Below are 23,927 nucleotides of genomic sequence, written 5' to 3' on the forward strand. Positions count from 1 at the left end.
TATAGTTTAATTAATGGCCTTGCTCTTAATCAATCCACTTTTTAAATTGGTTAATTAATTTTATAGCATCTTGGCACAGATGGTATTTTGAAAACGTGAAGATAACTGTTTGTCTAGAATTAACACCACAGAGGGAGAATTTGTGGAAATATCTTAATCCCAACACTAAAAATCTACCAATGGTATGTGTGTACACACTTTCCATTGTGTCCGCACACACAATTTTAAATTGCCCACCGCTGAGTTTCCTTTCACAGGGAATAGCTCTTGCTTAAAATCTGCAGCAAATGCCTTAAGAATTAATCAATCAGATTAATCCATCAGTGCTTTTATCTTCATATGTATGAAGATTCATGTGGTAAAATAAGGTACATGCAAAGTTGGAAAGTGTCAAGTATAGTTCTATTCCTACAGAGAGTTAAATAAGACTGGATTTAACCAGCACTTGCCTGGACGCATTGTTCTGAGCACCATAGATAACATATATAGGAAATATAATAATAATAAATATAGAATAATACTTTATTATTTATAACCCGCCCATCTGGCTGGGTTTCCAGATGTTTCAACATTCCTGATGAACAGCTTTTAAAGTCATTTTGACTCCTGTTCTCTGTACTCCACACATAAAGAATGAAATACATTTCAATTGGGGTGAAATTTCGGAAAGAATGAGAGGAAGCATTTCTGTCTACCCTTGCAGCATTATATATAAATAGTACAACCCTTCGGTCATACTCTTTCCTTTGGCCAGTTAGTTTTTTGGGGGTGGTAAAATCTGACTTCTAAGCTCAGGTCCATCATTGCATGGTGAGATAGTAGGAATAAGGGAGGGCTTTTGTCTTTGTGGCGGGGGTGTGGAGGAGATTTCCAAGGGCCCCATTTCCCACCACACATTGGAAAGCTTTTGCACTTTCCTCAGCTACTGAAATTTTCAACAGAAGTGGATGAAAAGCTTCTCTGCCAGACTGGGCCTCAGAGGCTATAGAAATTTACTGGCAGAAGGATCAGTATGGCTTATGGAGAAGGATCTATTCTTATTGTCTTCCCTGAGGCCTCATGTGATTGTCAGGGAGTATTTACTAAAGCACATTTTTGACATTTATCTCACCATGGGGTGGTTAAAAAAAAACACTGCCTGGCGTTAGCCAAACAGTTTTGTGAATCCACCGTGATAATACCCTTGCAACTGCCCATATTTGTTTGTTTACTACACTTAGGTTTACTACACTCTTAATATAATTCCCTAGGCCATCTGAATACAGAGTGAGACCTGGTTAGCTTCAGTAGTACCACCACTGAAGTACCATCATTTCCCTCCAAACCATTTTCTGGGTGTGATGAGCCATTTACTTTGCCACACACCTGTTTGGTATGTTTAGCCTGGTAGAAGAGAAGACTGAGAGAAGATATGATAGCCATATTCAAATGGGAACAAGCTTATTTTCTCTTGCTCCTGAGGGTAGGAACCGAACCAATGGATTCAAATGACAAGAAAGGAGATTCCAACTAAACATTAGGAAGAACTTTCTGACAACAAGAGCTGTTTATCAGTGGGATGAATAATCTCAGAAGGTGGTGGATTATCCTTTACTGGAGGCTTTTGAACAATGGTTGGATGATCACGTCATGATTAAATCTATACTTTAGTAATCAGATACCATTCAGTCTAAGAGGGGTCTTAGACGTATTTCCAGTTTAGGAACTGGTCAGTCCAGTTTGCCTTTCAGCCTGTTTTGCTCATGCAGATTGGGTTGACGGGGTTTCAAAACATCTGGCAGGCCACAGGTTCCTCATCCCGGTTCTAAATGGGAAAATGCACATTTTATAGTTCTGCAGCCCACATAGGTACAGATTCACTTCTGCAGCCGAACTTCATTGCTTGCTTTGTTTTCTGCTAAGTAGGTTTTGAAATTGTAACAATAGCTCGTCATCTCAAACATTTATCAGCCAGCTTTTAAAAAATAAAATCTCGAATATTGAAGTGTGGTGATTCACCCAGCTGCGCATGTGGGCTGGAACGTGTTTTCTGAAAATAATCACTATCACTTGCTTTTGGCATCATACAGCTCTCTTGAAATGAAACTGCAGATGTATCCGGAAGGTTAATGGCCACTTAGAACTGCAGAGATTTGATAGGATATCAGTAAAGTTAAGGGGAAAGAATGAAATAGGGTTAATACTCGGGATTTTAAAGGATCACTTTAATTTCATCATTTGATTGGAGTGAAGCTTTGAGCCACTCTTGTTTGAAAGTTTAATAGAAGCTTTATTCCCAGGAAATCCTTGGGTTGATCCTATCAGTTGGGCATTTTCATATAGATGCAGTATGCTCCTGCAATGGAAAACAGACTGCGGTGTTGTATAGTAATGAAGGCTTTGTGTGATGGGCCATAATGTTTCCATACACCAGGGTGAACAAACACCCTGTTGGGGCTGAGAGAGACCGCTGCCTGAAACTACAGGCAGTGTAGACAGTATAGAACTACCAGAGGTCTAACCTAACAACATCAGAATCTTCCTTAAACTGAGCTAGACCAATGGTCCATCCACCTCAGTTTTGTCTACACTAATCGGCAGCAGGGGTTCAGTCAGGGGTCTCTTACAACCTTACCTGGAGAAGACTGGTATTGAACCTGGACCTTATGTAGGCCAGGCAGGCTAGACAGATGCTCTGTCACTGAGCGACAACCATTGCCAAAAAATTTAAGGTGCAAAGTGAGTGGAGCTTACACATGAAGGCCATTTTAAGTTGCTCCATGTAGTAGACAAGTCCTTGGTATGACAGATAGGTGGGCAACCCTGCCTGTCAGTCACTTGCCTGTCAGACGATTGATAAGTGGGTTGGTTCTACCCACCTATCAAATTCCCTTATGCAGCAGTTCCCAAACACTTAACAGACAATTGGCGCTTGGCAACCTTTGCACATAGACCGGGCAGAGTGATGAGCATAAGGCTGGCATGACTCCTTTCTGCAGGGAACTTGGTCATGCAGCCAATCCATCCACTTCTTAACCAGCCCCACATCTAATGTCACATCAGGTGTGGGGCGGGTGGCCCTGTTTGGATGGAAATGGCCTCGTGAACCAAATTGGAAAGCTGTGCATGGCCAAGTTTGTCCCATGTGCCACTGCTTTGGGAAAGAATACAAGCACCTGTCTGCCCAGTTGGTAGCTGCTCCGGATCTTTGATAGGTTAATAAGAGGGAACCACATCTGAAGGGCCACAGGTTCCCCATCCTTAGTGTAACTGATGGTGTGCATAATTTACTAAAGCTATAGCATTGAGGAGTAGCCTGTAAGCTCACCTGTGGCATTAGAGCTTCAGAATCAATGATAGATTGAAGAAATAAGTAAGTGTGTGTGTGTGTATGTGTGGTGGCAGACTTTGTGATGCTAAATGAGTATATGCTATTTTTTTGTTTTAATTTTTAGTGGAAGTTGGCAATTCCGCCCACATTCATTTATATTCTTTAGTAGTCTCAGCAGGAAGAAGCTAACTACCCAAAATCCAGCTTACTTTGGTGCTTGGCTAGCTCAAATCTGAAATAATGTTTTGTTTTGTTTTTTGTGAGGTATGAGACATTGTTGAAGTTGCACCCTGGTTTTGCATTTTCCCATAATGGAGGGGAATGGGTTGTGATAACAGCCCTTGTCTGCAGCTATCATTTTCTTTGCTAAGACGATTCCTTAAAAGCTAAGATGATTCCTTAGCTGGCAACTTCGCAGTTCTTATGTGGTGAAATGAATCACAGCACTGTACCTTAAAACATGTTTCTTCTGCAGAAGATGATAATTAGCTGGGCTGTCCCCTAAGGAAAGAATGAAGCCAGAGAGAATTTACATGTTGTTGGTTTCACTAATTCTGGCATGTTTCCACCAGCATGTCCACATTTGTGAATGCCTGAAAATGGATCTCTTTTTGCTGTGCCTGTATTTGCATAATTCCTTCGGTGAAGAGTCTGGCATAGAGATACAGATTCTTTGCTATAGTTCTATAGATTATTATTCTAGCAATGAAAGGTCTATCCATTGGGATACATCAGAATAGGTTTGTTTTTCCGTCCAAATGACAACAAGCAGTGCATTGCTCATGCCCACGCTATTTAATGAAACTAATTCTGTACCTAAGATCTGTAGACTGCATCCCTCCTTCTTTGCTTACCATGGCTGATTGATTACTACCTGCTGAAGAGTCTTTTGTTGTGAGCAATTTATTCTGATTTAGATTTAGCTATGATTACAAAGGATTTTAGATCGTCTTTACCCATTGCGGACGCCTTTTGTTCCTAATGCCAGTTTAAAAAGCATTCCCCAAACCCCAATTAGCAATCTGCCCATGCCCCCTGTTTCTCCAGAGCTTTGTTGTTGTTGCTCGATTTAAGATGTATATATCTTGCAAAGCAAATAAACATGGCTGTGCCAATTTTATTTACTTAAATAAATGAAAATCCCCAAGACTCTGAAAAATGAAAGCTTGACTAGATGGTAATGTTTGATTGAAAACAAACATAAAATATCCAGTTAAAATCCAGTAGATGAAATATAGGAGGAATAATAATAATATTGGCTAATCTCTGACTCAGAAATGGGGATTAGCCCAATAAATATTGCCTGGAACATTTTTTGGTAGAGCTAGCAACCACTTTGGTTGTAACTTTTCTAAGCTCATTTGCAAGGTTGCTGATGTTTGCTGTTCTTCAATAAGCAAGCTATAAGACATTAGGCAAAGTAAAATTCTTCATTCTCTTTTTGTTTACCAGAAAAGCTACACAGACCCTTCAGCTTTTATTGTCATGTTTGTTGCATTACACCTTGTATGTCTTTTATAGAGAGAACAACATATTCTAAGTGGCATAAATTATCTATAAACCTTTTGATGACTATTTCTGCTTCTGATTTCAAGCTTGTTATATTAGTGAAGCAATAAATAAATAAATAGCCCTGTCTGGACATAATCCCAAAGTGTGCTTATTTGAAGGGCTTGTAACCCCTTGTCCTTGGCCACAAGAAGATCAGAATGTTTTGCTTCAGTTTTTAACTAACCACAGTTTAGCATTATGTATGTCTTAAGCTCAGCAAACTGTGGATAGTCTGAAATTATGGCATACTGGAACAAGCCATGTGTGGTTTATGAAGCTGGCATGTTTCAGTAAACCATAGTTAAAGCTAACCACAGTTTAGTGTTTGGATGTAACACCAAGCTTTGGGTAACTGAAAGCAGAAGCAGAGGTTTCTGATCTTCTTGTGGCCATGCCAGAAGCGAAGATTGGATGAGGGAGTGCATGAGCCAGACACTTGTTCACAAGGCTGTTAATGTGTCTGAGCAAGGCCATTAAAGTGTGATCAGTGCTGCATGTTGATAGTATCAGCGAATTCCTTGGCTGGGATATAGAACATCCTTTGCATGAGTGGACGGCACTGCTGCTGGCATAGGGTTGCTGTCCCACAATTTCTTCTGATTCGGTCTTCCAAGTCTAGCCCTCTCCTGCATTATACCTCATGTTATTCTTGTTTTATGATCCTGAAGAGGGTAAGACATCACAGCAGAACTAGGAAGTAAAGCAACTGCTGTACAAGCAAAGTTCTGATTGGACAGCTTTAGATCCAGTCCTTTATATTGTTGTTTTGTGACCTATAATTATTATTTATAAATTGCAACAGAATGCATTTCATTTCCATGGATAAGAATTTGTGTGTTTTTTCCCATTGTTTTCATTGCACCTGCCTTGTTACCGCTCTACTCTTGACATGTTCTTGCTACCTAACACTTTCGTCCTCTAACCACTTTTTATCTCATGAAGCAGAGGGGAGATCATTATTAAAATAAAATACGATCATTAACTGTAGTTTTATTAACCCTGATATTCATCTGTAGAGTTGCACGTACTAATGAGGCTATGCCTTCTCAGCCGCCTCATTTAAATTCTGATTCAGCCATGAAATTCACTGGGTGTTCTTTTGCGTGTCACTGTCTGTTAGCCTAACCCACCTCGCGGATAGTTTTTCATGAAGATAGTTTTTCATGAAGATAAATTAGACAGGAAATACTGTAACTATACAAGACTGTTTTCTGGGGTAGCATGTATGAAGTATATATAAAAAAACTCCCAATTTTACTCTGCTCAGAAAATTAACGGACAGAGAGCATCCTTATCTAGAACGGATACTCAACTTCTCTCAATATTATTTTCCTGGGGAAATGGTTTTTGTAGTTGGAAATGCCAGTATATTTCTGACAGTGCCACAAAGTTTCCAAGCCCTGCAGCTTTCTTAAGCAAGAATTCATTGCAGCCAAATTGGCAGATAAGCCAAGTCAGATACATTGCCTCTGAATTCAGAAAGCAGACGGGAACATTATCTTGACACCTCTAGGAACATAAAAAACTTCTCTGTAGTAGAGGCATGATAAGAAGGCATGTCATTTCTTGTAGCAGTTCTGGAGTAGTCAAGATGGGTCACTTACTACTTGGATTGACAGACTTATATTTATTTACTATTATAGGTAAATATACTATTATATGTTCTCTGTGTATTCCAATTTTCAGCTAATTGTCTTCCAAAGTTGCTCACATCAATTTAAAAGGAGAAATATATCCAGTAATATTGGATGTTTCTGGACTGACCTTCCTATTCTAACTCTGTATTGTGTTCACCAGAGTGGAAAATACCTTTTCTGGCCAGCATACCTTATCTCCTATTGGGCCAAATGTGACAGTTTTTGAAAGTTTAAAGAGCAGCAAAAGACTGTTTGCAAAAGGGCTTTGAAATGGGGAAGTAGAGGAGGTCTGATGTTTGCTTCCACCCAGTAGTCCTAATCTAAACTGTTCCACATGCCTGCAATTTGCATTGCCAAAAACCCCAAAACAATTTTTTTTCCGAAAATGCAAATTGCAGGTGGCCCAGTCTGGATCAGGACTTCTGAGGATTTGATGACATTTCAACTCAGATTTTAGGTGGGTTGCAGAGAGGCACTTCAAGGACTAGAAGATGTATAGTAGTTCTGGGGTGGGGAGCAGATTGATTTTCATATGTCTTGATAAGTATTCGATTTTCCCTGGCAGAGTGGGCTTTGGGGGTGGGCACCCTAGCTGCTGACAACAACAACAACAACAACAACAACAACAACAACAACAACAACAACAACAACAACAACAACAACAACAACAACAATTTATTTCTACTCCACCCTCCCCTACCTCTTACAAATTGATGCTTTCAGACTTCCGCTGCAAAGGAACTGGCCAGTGAATTTTTTGCTTCCTCAGACACCTCTAATGGTCTGTTATATCACTCCTTTGTGATGCTTAAAACAGGAGTGAAAATGCTTTTCATAACTAACACTTTGGGGAGCTGGAGGAGATACATTGCTGCATTAAGATGTGCTTGGAATCTTCTTTCAGTACCTTTAGAGAACTGGAATAATATTTGAATAATTACAAGGATGCCCCTCATGGCATATGCTCTTTCTCAAAATGCAACCCAGATCCTTTCTGCATGAGGGAATACTATAAAACAAGCCTCTTTCATTGTTGTGCTTTGTTTTGATTTTGGCAGTTCTATCTTTCTGTTAGGTAGAAATCTACCTGCTTGCCTTCTTGTTGGAGCAATTCGTTTCTGCAACATCAAAATAAATTTTTAAAGTATTATACAGGGGACCCATATTGGACATCAAAGCAAAGAGTTTTTGGGTGTTGTTGTTTGATTGTAATGTATCTGAGACCAAGTTGCGGAAACAAGGCAAAGTTTGATATGTATCCTTGTTGGTTTTAGGTAAAGGTAATGGGACCCCTGACCATTAGGTCCAGTCGCAGATGACTCTGGGGTTGCGGCGCTCATGTCGCTTTATTGGCTGAGGGAGCCAGTGTACAGTGTGTAATTTCCTCTAAAAGAGAATTTATGGCTTCTAAAGCTGGTAGCCCAACTTCTAATCTTGCATCAGATTCTGAAAGAACAATTGTTGCAGCAAAAGCTATACCCAGTTTTAGCTAACTCCAGCTGTAAACATCTGCTTCCTCTGCCATTCTCTGCCTCATCCTAAATTCAGACTGCTCCATACTATTTTTTTTCTTGAGACGGACACCCCCCCCTATAAATCACTGATTCCAGACTCTACCAGCAGGTAAATTACCAATTCAGGAAAACATTTCTAGTCACTTTGAGGAAATACATCAGCCAATCATCCCTGTCTTTTAGCAAGCACTCAGCAGAACACAGGATGGTTGCTTATCAGCCACAAGGAGAAGTGGAAGGAAGCTTTGGGGAAAGAGTTTAATACTGAGGGGTGGGGGTGCAATGGAACCGAAGAAGCCATGAGCTTCTGACTTGTTTGATCTAGTGCATCACTTCTGAACTGGACTCCCATTACAAATCTCTCAAAATATATGAGACACCAAAGGAAATGAGACTGTTCCATTATCTATAGCAAGGAAGAAGGGGAATTGAAGCAACTATATTTTAGATTGCCTCATGTGGATGCCCCATTGCTTAGCAATCCTGTAGCTATGGAGTTCTCCATCTTCTTCAGGAACAGCTTAATTGAATAAAATAAAAATAAAAGGTGTGCTATATCATTATTCAAGCTAACAATTCCAATTCTTTATATACTTACCTAATGTGTATAGGCATTACTATTATCCAAATAGATACATATTTTAATCTATTGGCTGTGGAATGCTGAGGTGCAAATGTCCCCTTAATCAAGGTTTAAGAACTGATTGTTTTTCTTGATTGCTTTATTATGATGCTGATTTTGAAATGGTTTAAAATATTTTTTGAGTTGAGTTACAATGACAGATGTCCTCTGCTGTCTTATTTACTATTTTGCTGGTTGTTTTCTTATAGATAATTTTCTATGAATGTATGCACTGTAAACTACCTTGGGATGGTTTTTACCCTGAATACTGCATAAAATACTTTAAATATAAACAAATAAATGCTTTACACTTCTGTTGTTCACATGCCTTGGCATTTGCAAGAGATAGACATACCACAAAGTTGTCATATGGCAGGATTTGGATTAGGATAATAATTGTGTTACTTAGCAGAAATAGGAGGTATTTATCATTGTTTGAGGGGAGACATATCTCTGCTTTGCTGACTTAGCACTGCGGTGTGCATTTCATTCCCCTTCAGTTTCAATAGGACTTTCTTCCAAATAAGGACAGTTAGAATTACAGTCTTAGTGGGCATGGAATCTGAATTATTCCTTGTGGTTTTTTTAAAGGCTAAGCCATTCACATGTAAGGTTAGTCATCATCTGGCAAAGAGAAGGCAAAACAACAACTAAGCTGCAGCTGTTAGCACTTACTATGCCTCTTGAATAAACAGAATATTTAAGGTGCTAGTACCAGGCATGCTTTATGGGAACATAAATGTGCATCCACAGAAAACCTATTTTAAAATATGATCAGGGGGCAGAGTATTCGTTTCATCATTGGAACTTCTTGGCCTCTTTCTTTTTCATTCCTGAAAGTTTCCTCATTCTCTCACAAAATGGAAAAGAGTAAAGTAGCTCAATTGCTTCTGTATCCAGAACACAGCAACTATACAGTTGTGTTTGGCAATTGATTCTGTAATAATTGGTTATGTTATAGGGTTAGGGTTAACCTCAATATAGCTACCCTTGTACAGGGTCAAGGTATGAGATGACTTCTATGATGGTGAAGATTTTTTTAAAAAATAAATAACTACAAATAATATTTTCTGATTCCAGCTTTAGTCCTGTATAATCAATTATTGTGTGAGAGAGCACAATATAAGCTAACTTTAAGTCTTTGGATGAAAGTGATGATATCAATGTATTCTAGAATCCATGTCATATCAGAATAGAATAACTATAGTGTGCAAACTTTTGAGTTCTTCACCAGGCTAGAAATAAAACAAAGGAGAGGAGGAAAGAAAATAGGCTGATGGTGAAACCATGGAGCCTGCATCTGGTCATAGTCCTTAAGATGCAGTGTGGGAGAAGGTAGCACATTAAAATGAGTTGTTGGGTACTAGGCAGGTTTCTGGTTGCACCAAAAGCTGCTGGGAAGAAGGAACAGTGACTGAGACTTCATGGTTCTACTGTCAGTTATCTCCAGTGTTAGAAACTCGGTTATATTAAGATAGGCGCCAAATGGCTCTTCAAACCAGGGTTGGAGTCGCTGCTCCTGATCTAGCCTGATGCAGAGTTCTGAAGAACTCAAAATGCCCAGTGTTTTGTGGCATTTTTGTTGGCCTAATAAAGGTATTGCCCTAATACTGAGTTTAGAATGCCTTTTGCTTGTTGTGTGACTTGGTAGTAGCGGTGGAAGTGAGTGTGTGGCCTGTAGCCAACTGGCTGCTGTGGGTCTGTTGTCTCCCCCCCCCCCCAGGAGAGTCTTTGCCCTGTTGGCATCAGGGAATGGGAGAGATAAAATAGTCAATGTCTTTTGTCGGCGCACTTGTTGGCATCACCTTATCTATGTTGATTTGCACTTTAAGCCCATAAGCTACAATTGACAGACCAGGACACTGATTTTGCTTTCTCCTTCATGTTATCCAAGCAGATAATCTAAGCGATGCCTTGAAGAAGCTGAAGATAACAGCTGTTGACAGCACAGCTGATAGCTTGGAGGGGTGCTTGGACTGCCTGCTTCAAGATCTGGCTCAAAACAGTAAGTTTTATTGTTCCCTCCAATTTCATACCATATGATTCAATCAATAAATGATTATGGAGGTAATAAGTGTATCAAATGGAATAAATCTGTAAGTGGAACTGGCGCAATAGCTGTTTACGTTGAACAGAAATAGCAGAGGGTGAGGGAGACTTTAGAAACAAGAAAACTAAAACCCGGATATTAACAACAGCCAGACTATGGACCTGCAGATAAACCTGCACCCCAAGTCTCCACTGAGAAAAGTCTGCCCCCCTTTTAAGATCTGTGCTTTATTATTAAGTTGAAAAGCTATCAGAATAATTTTGTGACACCAAGCCGTAGAATTCTGTATGAGAAAATGCAATTGTGGAGTCACAGTCACAAATAATGCTGGCTGCATCATCATCATCATCATCATCATTATTATTATTATCTTTGTGGAACAGAAAAGAATAGAAATACATGGAAAATAAACAGAAGGTACATGAAAGACAACTCACCAGAGCAGTAACTGAACACTACTGGCCTAGACTAGTGTGATGTTTGAGGCAGACTGTCATCTATATGCATCTCAAAAGAAGGGGGATGTTAGGAGACATAATAATGTTTCTGTCTCTGGAGTGTATTGTCGCCTCCCCAAACAATTTGGGGGTGATCCCTCTTGTGGGGTAGACAGGAGAAAAAGGTGGTGATAATAATAATGATGCACCCCAACAAAAACCCAACAACTTGGGAACAAAGAAAAGCTGATAATAATGACGACGATGAGGCCTTTGAACTGCACTGCCCCTTGGGCAGAAGCAGCAGAAAGGTGAAGATGATAGTGATAATAATGAGGCCTTTGTGCTGGGTCTCTCTCCCCCAAGAATTTTGGAACAATCAGGAAAAGAGTGTTAATGATGATGGTGATAATAACGGAGGTGCCTCTGTACTGGGCTTCCCCATTCCAGCCATTTAGAAGTAGTTCCCGCTGTAGGGCATTCAGCAGCAACAGAAGCCATATCCTTCTCAACACACCCACATACTCAGCTGAGAACCATCTCCAGCAGCTGCCTACTGTAGGCAGCAAGACAAATACAGCCGCAACAGGGGGATTCCTGCATTTCTTCGCCCACCCCCACATTTTCAATACGTTCCTCGAGCAGCTGTGTACTAGCTCTTCTGTGCAACTGTCCTGGCTCCCGGCCAGCTTGAAGCAGCAGCCTGAGTTCAAGGAGTTCAGGATCAAGGGAAGGAGGTCGGAACTGCAAGGAAGCAGCAGAGTTGTCCTCACAAGGCGGCATGTCCATCTGCTACTCTTCTGAAGATGTGGCAAGGCGTGCTCACTTGTGAGGCTCTTGTGCCTTGCAAGACTGCCAAGAGTGCAGACACTCACTGAGTCGGCAAAGATGCATCTGTTCATATGAGTCTGTGGCCAGGTCCTGAGTGACCAGACTGTGGGCTCATCATCTGACTTGGCTCCTCCACCCCTAACGGTTGACTGATGCCCTCTCTGGCTTCTGTTGCTACGTTCCTTTCTCCAGAAGGGAAGAGAGTCTGGCTTCCCCTACTGGGGCAACCAGATCTGGAGGAGGTAAAAGTATGCCCACCTTTTTTAGCCCCAGTTCTCCAGTTTCAGCCTCCCCCACCTCACATTATTTTCATAATCATCATCATCATCCTTCCACTCCACTCCTGAGCTTTGGGACATATGAGAGCAGGCAGCAAAATGAGTAATAGGAAATTCCCCCACTTCCCCACCACCACCACCTCAGCACAAAATATTTTTTGAAGCCTCTCAAGTGCCTGCTCACTGATGGCTCGACGTGGTTGGCAGGCAGCAAAATAAAACAAACCAAGCAGCAAATGGGTGGATCCTGCTGATCTTTCCATAACCATATTTCCATGCTTTGGAGGACATCGGGGATTCCCTTCTCCTGGTGTCCAACAAATCATTTCTTGACTTCACTCATTTACTGAAAACACTGGCAGGATAAGAGCAATACCTTGTCAATACTGGCTATTACTAAATTTAATCAACGGATGGTTTAAAAAATGTCCGCAATTAACTTTGCAGGAAAAGAGAAATTATTTTGTTTATGTCAGGCATAGACAAACTCGGCCCTTCAGATGTTTTGGGACTACAGCTCCCACCATCCCGGAGCACTGGTCCTGTTAGCTGGAGATGGTGGGAGTTGTAGTCCCAAAACATCTGGAGGGCTGAGTTTGCCTACGCCTGGTTTACATAGTTCAAAATGGGGATATTTCTTCTAGTGATGTCTTACAGGAAACTACGTTATACCAGGGTTCCAATACCCACTTGGTCATGAAGTTCACTGGGTGAACCTTGGGTTAGTAACTATCTCTCAGAATAGCCTACCGTGCAAAGTTGTTTTAAGGATAAAAATAGGGGGCGGGAACCATGTACGCCACCTTGAGCTCCTTGGAGGAAGGATGGGGTATAAATGTAACAATAACAAAATAAATAAATTCAGCTTGGTGACTGGCAACAGCTCTCTGTCATCTCAGGCAGTTGACAGTGATTGAATTGGAGGCCTTTTTACATGCAGAGCATTTGCTGTGCCGCTGAACCAGAGTCCCTTCCCAAATACCTTTCTTGAATTCGACATGTAATGCTCCTTCTTGTTAGAAGGTGCTAAAAATGGTCATTTATTATACAGTTTGATCGCCCCATGCAATTCCACCCCATCTTATCTGGACAACAGATGCTCCTGAAAATTCAGACCTTGGCCTTATCAGTCTTGGGAGATACTGAATTATTTGTTGGATCATTTTTGTCCTCAGTTTTTCAGCTTGGCCTCTTAATGAGGCTGCTAACATATTAATCTCAGTTATGGAAACATCTCCTACTGGGACCAAACTCTCAACAGCCATCAGCTCATGGTCCCAAGATGGTCAGCCATCAACTGAACCATCGACCTGAAAACTTATAATTGGCCAAGCCAGCCAAGTTTGCCCTGTTTCCCATAGATTGTCTAGTGAGGTTTAATATTGTGTCAATGAAGGTATTTTTTTTTTAAAGACACCAGATGAGTCTTGAATGGAGAGTTAAATCTTAAATTCTGGCTCATTTACAAAGAAACAAAAATAAAGTCTCCTGTTAACAAAAACTTATTTTTTCCTTTTATTTAAACCATTTTTATCCTGCCCTTCACACTATGGTAGCTTCTAGCAGTCAAAACTAGCTGTCTCTGTTTGAACATTCCTTGTTCTGAGTTGAAGTTGGTAGTGACCAAGCGCAGAGTCTCCTTGGTGGTGGTGGACTGCTTGTGAAACACTCTACCAGGGGCCCACAGCTGGTACCTACTCTTTTCAGCCTTTTGGGTGCTAGATAAAAACACTGGGTTGTATCCAGCTACATTCTACTCAGACAAGACCCATTTAAATTAATGAACCTAAGTTAGTCATGTCTGTTAACTCCAATGAGTCTACTCTGATTGGACTAGCATTGGTTAAAACTGTTGTTCTCCCAAGAGCTTTGTGAATTTATTCTGTTGCCGTATCTCCGAGTCTACGGTACTTTATTTTGTGTTATTGTTGTTGCTTCTGTCTCCATTTTATTTTATTTTTATTACAGTGGTACCTCAGGTTAAGAACTTAATTCATTCTGGAGGTCTGTTCTTAACCTGAGGTACCACTTTAGCTAAGGTACCACTCTGCCGCGCCGCCAGAGCACGATTTCTGTTCTCATCCAGAAGCAAAGTTCTTACCCCGAGGTACTATTTATGGGTTAGCAGAGTCTGTAACCTGAAGCGTCTGTAACCCAAGGCACCACTGTAATTGCTTTCTGCCTTATAAGATTTTAAAGCAGTGGTTGTTAAACTTTTTTCCTCTGGGCTGCACTTTCAGAATAAAATTTGCTCGCCCTACACTGAATTTTTTATTGGTAAGAAACACATTGGAAAACAAAAAGAAACAACTCCTAGCAGTGCTTGAATTGTAACATAGAGCACAACTACTTTATAATATGAGCATGGGACACACAGAAAGTATAAAACAATCCAGCTACATAAGATAATGTATCATTCCCAAAATATAATCATAAACGAGTCTTCTCCAGCACTGACTTTGAACGGCGATTCTAGATCGCATCTAGGATTGTCCTCATTATCACTTGATGTGCTTGCTCTCATTTTGAGAAGATATCTATCCATATTCTGAAAATTAAAGAAATTGTTTTGATAAGATATGATACTGAACTACACTGAAATATTTAAAGGGAACTGAACCAGACCTTGTAAAAACTCTGTTCCTTATTCTTGTCAATGTTACATCATAGAGTTGGCACCTGGAATTGGATACTAACTGCTGGAGTATCTGCACTTAATTCAAGATGCTGGTTTTCAGACCTGAGGTGATAGGCTGCTCACCCTAATAACTATAGAGATTCCGGATTAGAAGATTATTCCAACCTTTGGCCTTGGTGTGACTTTCATAAGTCACCAACGCTCCAACAGAGACAAAAAAAATTCTTTTAATGAAATCCTCTGACTAGCCTAAAAAGAAAATGTCTGGCATTTCCAGTAGTTTAACAATCTTGCTGGGTCCCAAAAGTTCCCTTACATGTTGTTAATCCCCCTTCCTGAGCAAGGAAAGCAAAAGAAGGTCTGGTTTGATGGATTCTCATCTGCCCTTTTCCTAGCTGGTCTCCCCTGTGGCTCATTACCTTCCATATTCTGTAGTGCTATCTGTACCAAACAAAAGGCTTATAACGAGGGCGTTTCACACACATCTAGCCTCCAGGAATTTTCCAGGGAACAACAGATGGGTGTTCTCTTTCCAGTGGTTCCAATTGCTGCATTACTTTGTGCTTCCTGCGGTAGGGCTGACTGTGACAGCTGTGGGCAGGCGTCTGTCTCTCACTCTCAAACGCATATGCTCAACTTCAAATGAACTAGGATGTGTGTGTGTGTGTGTGCGCGCGCACGCGCGTGCGTGTCTTAACAGGGTGAGAAAGAGAGCTTGCATTGGCAGAGCCTGCAAAATATGACATGCCGGGTGCGGGGAATTAACAGATTTAGTTGAAATGGGTGCTAGATCTTTCTAACTATTCAAAAAGGCTCTGCTTGGTTTTATTATTGTATTTACTGCATTTAATACCCCATGTTTTTTATTCTGAAGGTTTAAAATAGCAAAGCAGTAAAGAAGAATACACTGTAAAGTAAAATGCAGAAATAAAAATGGCATAAACTGTGGTTTTAAAAGACAGCACAGCACCGGGGGGGGGGGGGGGAGGAGAGACCAGCAACTGATCCTTAAACATCTGTACCGGAATCCGTTTTTAAACAATCAAGATTTTACCACTCACCAGAAAACAAGTGATGATTGAGCCACATTAAGGTTGTTGTTTTTTGCTTCAGTGTACACCAGGCAGGCACCACAAATAACCCAGAGATTTATTTTAAATAAAAGGACACATTCTACTCATGTAAAAAACATGCTGATTCCCGGACCGTCTGCAGGCCGGATTGAGAAGGTGATTGGGCCGCATCCGGCCCCTGGGCCTTAGGTTGCCTACCCCTGCCATAAGCAGGTAAGTGTGTAGTGTTCTCTCCTCTGCCCAGCTCCCATTAGTTTCCTCTTTCCCCACCATTATTGACTCTGAAACAGAAGATTTGTGTGAACTTAAGATGTAAAAACCCACAGTACAGGGTCAGGTGTACTTATATTGATCAGTGAGGAATCCAAGCAGCCTCTGAGAGAAAGCAAACGAAGCATTGGCATAGAACTCTCTGGAAGAAGTGAAATACAGAGCTATTACGTGCTTGTGAAAACCTTCCTAAGTGCCATCTTGTGATCTTGCATTTGTAATGCAGATTACAGTTTAGTTTTGAAGAATGAGTTCCCTTTGTGTTTAAACTTGTAAGGTTATGTGTCTTTTTTAACAAAGAAAGAAGATTGAGTACAAATTTGTGACATTGACAGTAGATGTGTGTTTCATCTTTTTGTGCTTTGGACTATTCTCTCCACATCCCCAGTTTAGCTATCTTATGTTCAATGTTTCTGGGTGTGTTACAAGAAGTCTTGCAGTCATGTTTTTTACCAAACATTGTTATGTTTTGTTGTGTTATCTGAAATTAGTTTGTAGCTATCATCATCATCTGTTGGTTGCTATTGTGTTTTAATGTTGTATTTAGGTATATATTGTATATGATGTATATTCTTTTTGGGTGGTTGATATTACCATGTTGGTTGAAACAACAGCAAAAATAAACAAAACAAAATGAAGCAATATTACACGGCATCTGAATCTCTGAGCTTTGAGAGACAGGGTTCTCCAGGGTTCAGCTTTCTTAGAATGAAGGAAGACTGTGGTGTCTTTAGGATACAGTGGTGCCCCGCAAGACGAAATTAATTCGTTCCGCAAGTTTTGTTGTCTAGCGAATTTTTCGTCTTGCGAATCACGAAATCCCATAGGAATGCATTGAAAATCAATTAATGCGTTCCTATGGTCAAAAAAAGTCCAAACAAAGCCAAATTTGGTACAACAACAGTTTATTAACTGCTCTTTAAAGTCACACATACTGTAAAGAGCAGTTCAAAAATTGAAGGGAAAATAAATTAACTTTATAAACAAAACATGTCTTTGTTTTTAGACAAAGGAAACAAAGTCGCGAGACATTTTCGTCTTGCGAAGCAAGCCCATAGGGGAAATTCGTCTTGCGAGGCAAATCGAAAACGGAAAAACCTTTCGTCTAGCGAGTTTTTTGTCTTGCGAGGCATTCGTCTTGCGAGGTACCACTGTATATGGTTTTATTTACATATATACACAACCTGAGCACAGGATGGAAGGGCTCACAGCATTAACACTCCAAAAGCTCTTACTCCTCCATTCATCACAGCTTTAGAATCCAGTACAGAGCAGTTTCTGACTCCAGTTTCCTGTTCTCACACACTACTCTGATTATTGTTCTCCTAAGTAGCAGGTACATGAGGCCGTGGGTCAGAGAAAGGCAGATAGCAGGACCTGCACCCATTGCAAGGGAAGAGGCTTCCAGCATGATCCATTGTTGCTGTCCCCTGGGTCATAGCTTTCAGGCACCTTCCTTACCATCTGTCATGGTCACTTTACTACATTTGTCTTTTACTACAGTGGAGGGAAGAAGATCCCTTCCATGAAATCCATTCTGGGTACAAATGCTCCTTCACTTCGTATTAAGTTACCTGGGGAGTGGAGTTGGGTCTCTTTACATAGTGGGCATCCAATAAAAAGCCACGGAAGAGCAATTTAAACCTTTGTTCTCTGTGCTTGTTCTTATTTCACTTTTGGTCATGCTATGGTAAAGACTCCACCCTTGAGTTTCAGACCCTGAAACCTTCCTATAATGTCAGAATGGGTTGCGGCAGGGTAAGTGTTCAGATTAATTTTTTATTTTTATTTTTAGATTGAGTTTTGAGTTAGAAAGAAAAGTAGGCAAAGCACATACAGTGGTACCTCGGTTTACAGACACTTCAGGTTACAGACACTTCAGGTAACAGATTCCGCTAACCCAGAAATAGTACCTCAGGTTAAGAACTTTGCTTCAGGATGAGAACAGAAATTGTGCTCCGGCGGCAGCGAGAGGCCCCATTAGCTAAAGTGGTACCTCAGGTTAAGAACAGTTTCAGGTTAAGAACGGACCTCCAGAACGAATTAAGTTCTTAACCCGAGGTACCACTGTATAGTCCTTTGATGGGGAAGTGCCTTTGTGAATTCTTCAACCTGAAGTTCCAGGTTCAAATGTGCCCATATCCTCAACATTCAATATGGGGTGTTCCTCTTCCTTCCTTCCACCCCTGCCCACACAGACACTTCTGAAGTCTGCCATTTTACATAGTATTAAGGAGTTTATGTTGCAGTAATGAAATGAAATGCAGTATTAATTTCTCCATTAAAATGAGTCTTGCATCCAGCTCTTGAGGGATATTTATTGCACCCCAAGACTTGGTGTTTCGTATAAAACTTCAACAGTACCTATTGGGAAGGGGTAGTACATTGGAGTAACAACTGATGCTACTCCTCCTAATTGACAACCACTAAATAGGCATGGCTGCCTATCTGAAATGCCAATACACTGAATGGCATTATTACTCTTTTTTCCTCAATTATATTTAATACGGTTTTAGTGATAATTATGCGTGTAGTTAAACATTGCTGCTAGAATACAGTGTGTTAAAGAAAACGAGCATGGTCTGAAGAAAGGTCTGTATGTTTTGTGAGTTGCCCTCTTCCAAGTTGGAGAATAGTCCCTACTTTCAGTGAGCAATGCTATGCACCCACATCTGAGGCCCCCTATGCCCCTATGACTCACTGGATTATAGCAGAGGTTTAACAGAACCTTCTTTTAGCCAGTAGTGTACAAATGGAAACAGTAAATAGGAAATAGAATAGCTGGCTCTTTCAAGCAACTTACATTTTCAGATGCAATCTTACACAGATGCGTTTCCTTCATGTTCTTTATAGGCTGGGGGGGGAATTCAAAAGGATAAAATGTGGGTGGGTCAGTTATCTTATCACGTTGTCGTCCCTCATTTTTATGCTAGGTCACAGGTCTCCTTTTTCTGCACAGCCCCCCCGCCCCGCCCCAGTTGCTAAAAGAGCAAGATGAATGTGTTACATCGTGTTGCATGCGGCTGATCATAACTTTTTTATACATTCGTCCTCTTCTCCTTTGATAAGTGCATGTGGGAGGGACGTGATGAAGCCAAGATAATTTTCTGCAGCGTTTGCTATAGATTTGGAACACCTTTGCAATTATGGTGCATACTTACTTTCCCCTTTAAAGGGATAAATCACACATATTGCTGGGTTAATAAAATTGGGCTGGGCGGGGGAGGGAACTTGGGTATGAATGACTCAATTTTAAGGTGGATGCTGTATCCTCTGGCTACATCAGTGCTAGCATTTTTACAATAGGCATAGCACAGCCAGAGCAGTGGTAGAAACGACACTTAACACTGGCATGTCACAATGTTGCTGCTGTTTACAAAGCATTTGTTGAGGATGGAACTGGAATAAAAGCAGTTTCCTCACATGGTGTACAGGGGTGACTAATCTGTGACTGCCCCCTCCGACTAATCTATGACCATCATCATCCCTGACCATTGGCCAATCTGGCTGCAGCTGATGAGGGTCCAGGAAGATCTGGAGGACACCAGGTTAGGCACCCCCGGTATACAGCCTTGCATATAACTACTCACTAGAATTCCATGCAACTGAGTGAGCAGGCAGGTGGAGAAAGGCCAAATTTCCCTGCGCCCCCATATCTCAGTCTACTGTGTTCCATGCTGACTGCAAGTGAAAGGAAGCATCTTTTCTGTGGCCACCAAGGAAACGTGTTGGCTGATGAGGAATGGTAGGCTAGTTAATTTAAAAAGCGAAACAAAACAGGTAGTAATTTTTTTGGCTATGTGTATAAGGTTGATTATAATCCAATTGTCTTCACCAGTTTCCTGTCTAGGTACTTGCAATGCCCAGATGTGCTTAGCTTCAGAGATGGCACTACATATTTAACCTTCAGAGCAGGAGTGGGAAACCTTTGGCCCACCAGATGTTGCCCTAGCAAGCATGGCCAGTAGCCAGGGATGGTAAAAAATGTGCAATATCTATCTAGAGTGCCAAAAGTTCCCCCATACCTGCATTAAAGCATTCTTCGGAAATTAGATTTTCAAGAAAGTAATCATAACCTATAAGTAGTAGGGATAAGGAGACTCCTGAGAGAGAATCAAATGACAGTAGACAACTAGATTTAGTATTTTGCCATCTTGGCTTAGATGTAAAAATGTATTTAGTGGTTATTCTAAATAATGCATGTTTGAAAGTTTGGAGTAAGTGTCATTTCCTACATTGCCATTGTACCTAGATTCTTTGCAGCCAAACCAAATATTCTAGAAATGAAGACTCAAGAGTTTTTGAGGCCAAATATCATGCTCCACATTGTCAAAGAAGTAGTTCTGGAATTCTCTTTGTTAGTGTGTGTGTACAAGCACATGTATGCGTTTATTTTAAACAACTCCTTCATCTGAATAGGCATCTGTAGTCCTTTCCATAGGCTTGCCAAGTTTCAAATCAGCCTTTGCATGGGTGGAAAGCCAAAGGACACTTGTTAATAAGAAAGCACCCAATCACTCAAGGCTTCACAAAGGAGAAAAACGCAGAGAGACTTTGAGCAACAGTTCTCCATTGTTGGTATTTTGGGTTCACAAGTTTGGTTACATAAAAGCAGGCACATGGGTGAAAATCAGCAGGCAGTGTTGCCCATCAGGTCAGATTGCATTATGCTGATGAACCCCTCTGGACTAGCAGTCTGAGTCAATGTTTACAGCAGTGGCTAGAAGGCAGAAATGTCCATCATTATTCCAGATTTCCCTCGTTGACTTGCCCCATCAGATTTTAGAGGAAGAATAATGGGTCTTGAATGCCCTCTTGTCTCTCCTCTGGTTCTAGCTAAACTGGAAATGTTTCAGCCGGTTGCTGCAGGGATGAGATATGGTAAGGATTAGGCTACTGCACTCAGTATGAACTTAATAAAAAAGCAGTGCTGATAATCCTAGCAAGAAGTTGCTTAAAAGTTGTCAGACACTTACAAATTGGGCGTTGCATTAGCAGGGGCAGCAACAATATTAATCTATAGCAAAGGGCTGCTAAACTGGTCTTCATTGCCTGTCAAAGGCGAAATAGAAAAAGGCCACTCTTCACATTAGTAAAAACATATTTAATAGCGCGCACACACACACTCCACACAGAGCATTTGTAAGCTGTTGGAAGACATTCTGGCTGGAGTCTTAGCCTCCAGCATTTATCAGTCATTTGTCAGCAGATAGATGTTTGCAGAGAATAGCACCGTGATTATTTTCAGACTATTTCTAGCACCGTTCTTACTGTGTCCCAACATAATCTCCGTAGACAGGTGTCCATACCATATGATGATATTCCCAGTTCATAAACACAAATAACTAATATTTTGAAGTGTTGCATGTATAGCCTTACAGCAAGTTTCTAAGGCAGGGCTATCTGCTCCCCCATATTGCTGGTGGAGCAAGGGGGTCTGAGGTTGTGAGATCATGGGTTGAATTTGTGGCAAATAGATTAGAACTGGGAGCTTCAGCCAGTTCTTGGACTGGATTCTGCTACACCACTAGTTCATCTGTCGCACAGGATGCATCAAGGTCCAACTAGGCACAACTCTGGAGGCCTTTACAATGGTGGTAAAGTGGAGAACCCAAAGGTCTGCGCTACAGCACGCACCAGCACCAGTCTGTTGTAAAGTGTTTGTTTTGACCTATAAAGCCTCAGATCAGCTTGGGACCACAATACCTCAAGGAGCACCTCTCTCCGTGTGAATTGATCTGGACTGTGAGATCATCCTCTGAGGCACTTTTTCATGTGCTGCCTCCATGAGAGGTGCGGAGGGTGGCAACATGAGAACAGGGCCTTTTCTGCAGTGGCTTCCTGTTTGTGGAATGCATTTAGGCGCCATGCAGAAGTGTTCCTCTACAACCTTCTAAATGTGTTGTGGGAGGCAGGATAATTGGTTTGTTTTCAGCTTATTATTATTCTGTATTGCGTGTTTTTAATATTGTAATGTTATGTTGTGCACTGCCCTGAAATCTATGGATGAAGGGCAGTATACAAATTAAACAAACAAGCAAGCAAGCAAGCAAGCAAGCAAATAACAATTGTAATCCAGAACATCTGGAAGGCCCAAAGTTGGGGAAGGCCGCATTTCTTCCCAGGTCTTGTTTTGTTTTGTTACTACTCTTGGTTCCTTGGTCTTCGTGCCCCTATACTGTGTGACTCAGCCTCTGTAACACAGAGCTCATTTTGTCAGGCGGTGCTCCTGTTTCACTTCACATTCCCAACCCACCTCACCTCACCCAGGTCCCTACGAGATTTGGTTCCAGTCTGCCTTCTGCTCTGCCACACAAAACGTCACTATGGTTCATATATTTTTATTTGTTAAAGCCTGTTCCTTATGGCTTCAGACCTCCATTGCGGCATGACCTTGGCCCGTGTGTTTTTCAAATCTGCAAGTGAAGAATAAGAAGGAATGTTTTTAAATATTTCAGCGGTTAAATAAGGACTATTTAAGCGCCTGAGGGCACTGCCTCTAAAACGCAGCTGATCCTGTCATGTTTCTCTTTCCCTGTCCTTCTCCTCTCTCCACCCGCCAGCATTGTTCCCATTTCCATCTCCAGTTGCTTCTGCTGTGAGAATACTCATGCCTGGAGAATCTTTATTCATTCATTCTCCCTGCTATGTATTTTCCTTTCTGTGTGAGAGATAGAGGTGAGGATGAACCCATTGATCCTCCCTCCTCATGTAGGTCCACATTGCAGTGGTGTAGTGGCTTGGGGTTGTCTGGGATCTGCATTTCTGCAGAAGGGTCCCTGTCTACAGTGTCCTAGAACCACTCAACCTGCATGAAAGGGGAGTTTTTTAGCTACTGTATGCTCCCATTGCTCTGTCCCAGCTTCTGCCAACCTAGCAGTTCGAAAGCATACCAGTGCAAGTAGATGATGATGATGAAGAAGAGTTTGGATTTGATATCCCACTTTATCACTACCCAAAGGAGTCTCAAAGCGGCTGACATTCTCCTTTCCCTTCCTCCCCCACAACAAACACTCTGTGAGGTGAGTGGGGCTGAGAGACTTCAATGAAGTATAACTAGCCCAAGGTCACCCAGCAGCTGCATGTGGAGGAGCGAAGACGCAAACCCAGTTCACCAGATTACAAGTCTACTGCTCTTAACCACTACACCACACTGGTGCAATGGGAAGGTAAACGGCATTTCCGTGCACTCTGGCATGGTGTCCCATTGCGCCAGAAGCAGTTTAGTCATCCTCGCCACATGACCACATGAAAGCTGTGGACAAACGCCGGCTCCCTCAGCCTGAAGCAAGATGAGCACCACACCCCATAGTCTCCTTTGACTGGACTTAACCGTCCTGGAGTCCTTTACCCAGAGCTAAACATATAGGAACACTGAAAACACAAGGTGCTTCAGTTTCAAGAGAATGGTGTGCAAGTTCCGTTACATAAAACAGAACGTAAAGGTAAAGGGACCCCTGACCATTAGGTCCAGTCATGGCCGACTTTGGGGTTGCGGCGCTCATCTCACTTTATTGGCCAAGGGAGCCAGCATACAGCTTCCGGGTCATGTGGCCAGCATGACTAAACCGCTTCTGGCGAATCAGAGCAGCGCATGGAAATGCCGTTTACCTTCCCGCTGGAGCGGTACCTATTTATCTACTTGCACTTTGACATGCTTTCGAACTGCTAGGTTGGCAGGAAAACAGAACTTACATCACTCTAAAAAGAGATATT

At 41.5% G+C, this 23,927-nt stretch overlaps 1 protein-coding gene across 8 annotated transcripts in view; it reads left to right on the forward strand.

Moving 5' to 3' along the window:
• Positions 1 to 23,927, forward strand: part of RAP1GDS1 (Rap1 GTPase-GDP dissociation stimulator 1) — a 92,316-nt gene that overhangs the window by 21,483 nt on the left and 46,906 nt on the right. For 4 of the 8 annotated variants that reach the window (XM_083458775.1, XM_083458777.1, XM_083458779.1 and 1 more), the window contains exon 2: positions 10,532 to 10,639. In XM_083458775.1, coding sequence (XP_083314901.1) covers positions 10,532 to 10,639 — 108 coding nt within the window. Of the gene's footprint in view, positions 1 to 10,528; positions 10,640 to 23,927 lie in introns of all 8 variants that reach the window. The other 4 variants (XM_083458774.1, XM_083458776.1, XM_083458778.1 and 1 more) reach the window with 1 other exon arrangement.

The sequence above is a fragment of the Podarcis liolepis genome (assembly GCF_965112155.1).
Source record: "Podarcis liolepis genome assembly, chromosome: 9".
Taxonomy (NCBI): Eukaryota; Metazoa; Chordata; class Lepidosauria; order Squamata; family Lacertidae; genus Podarcis; species Podarcis liolepis.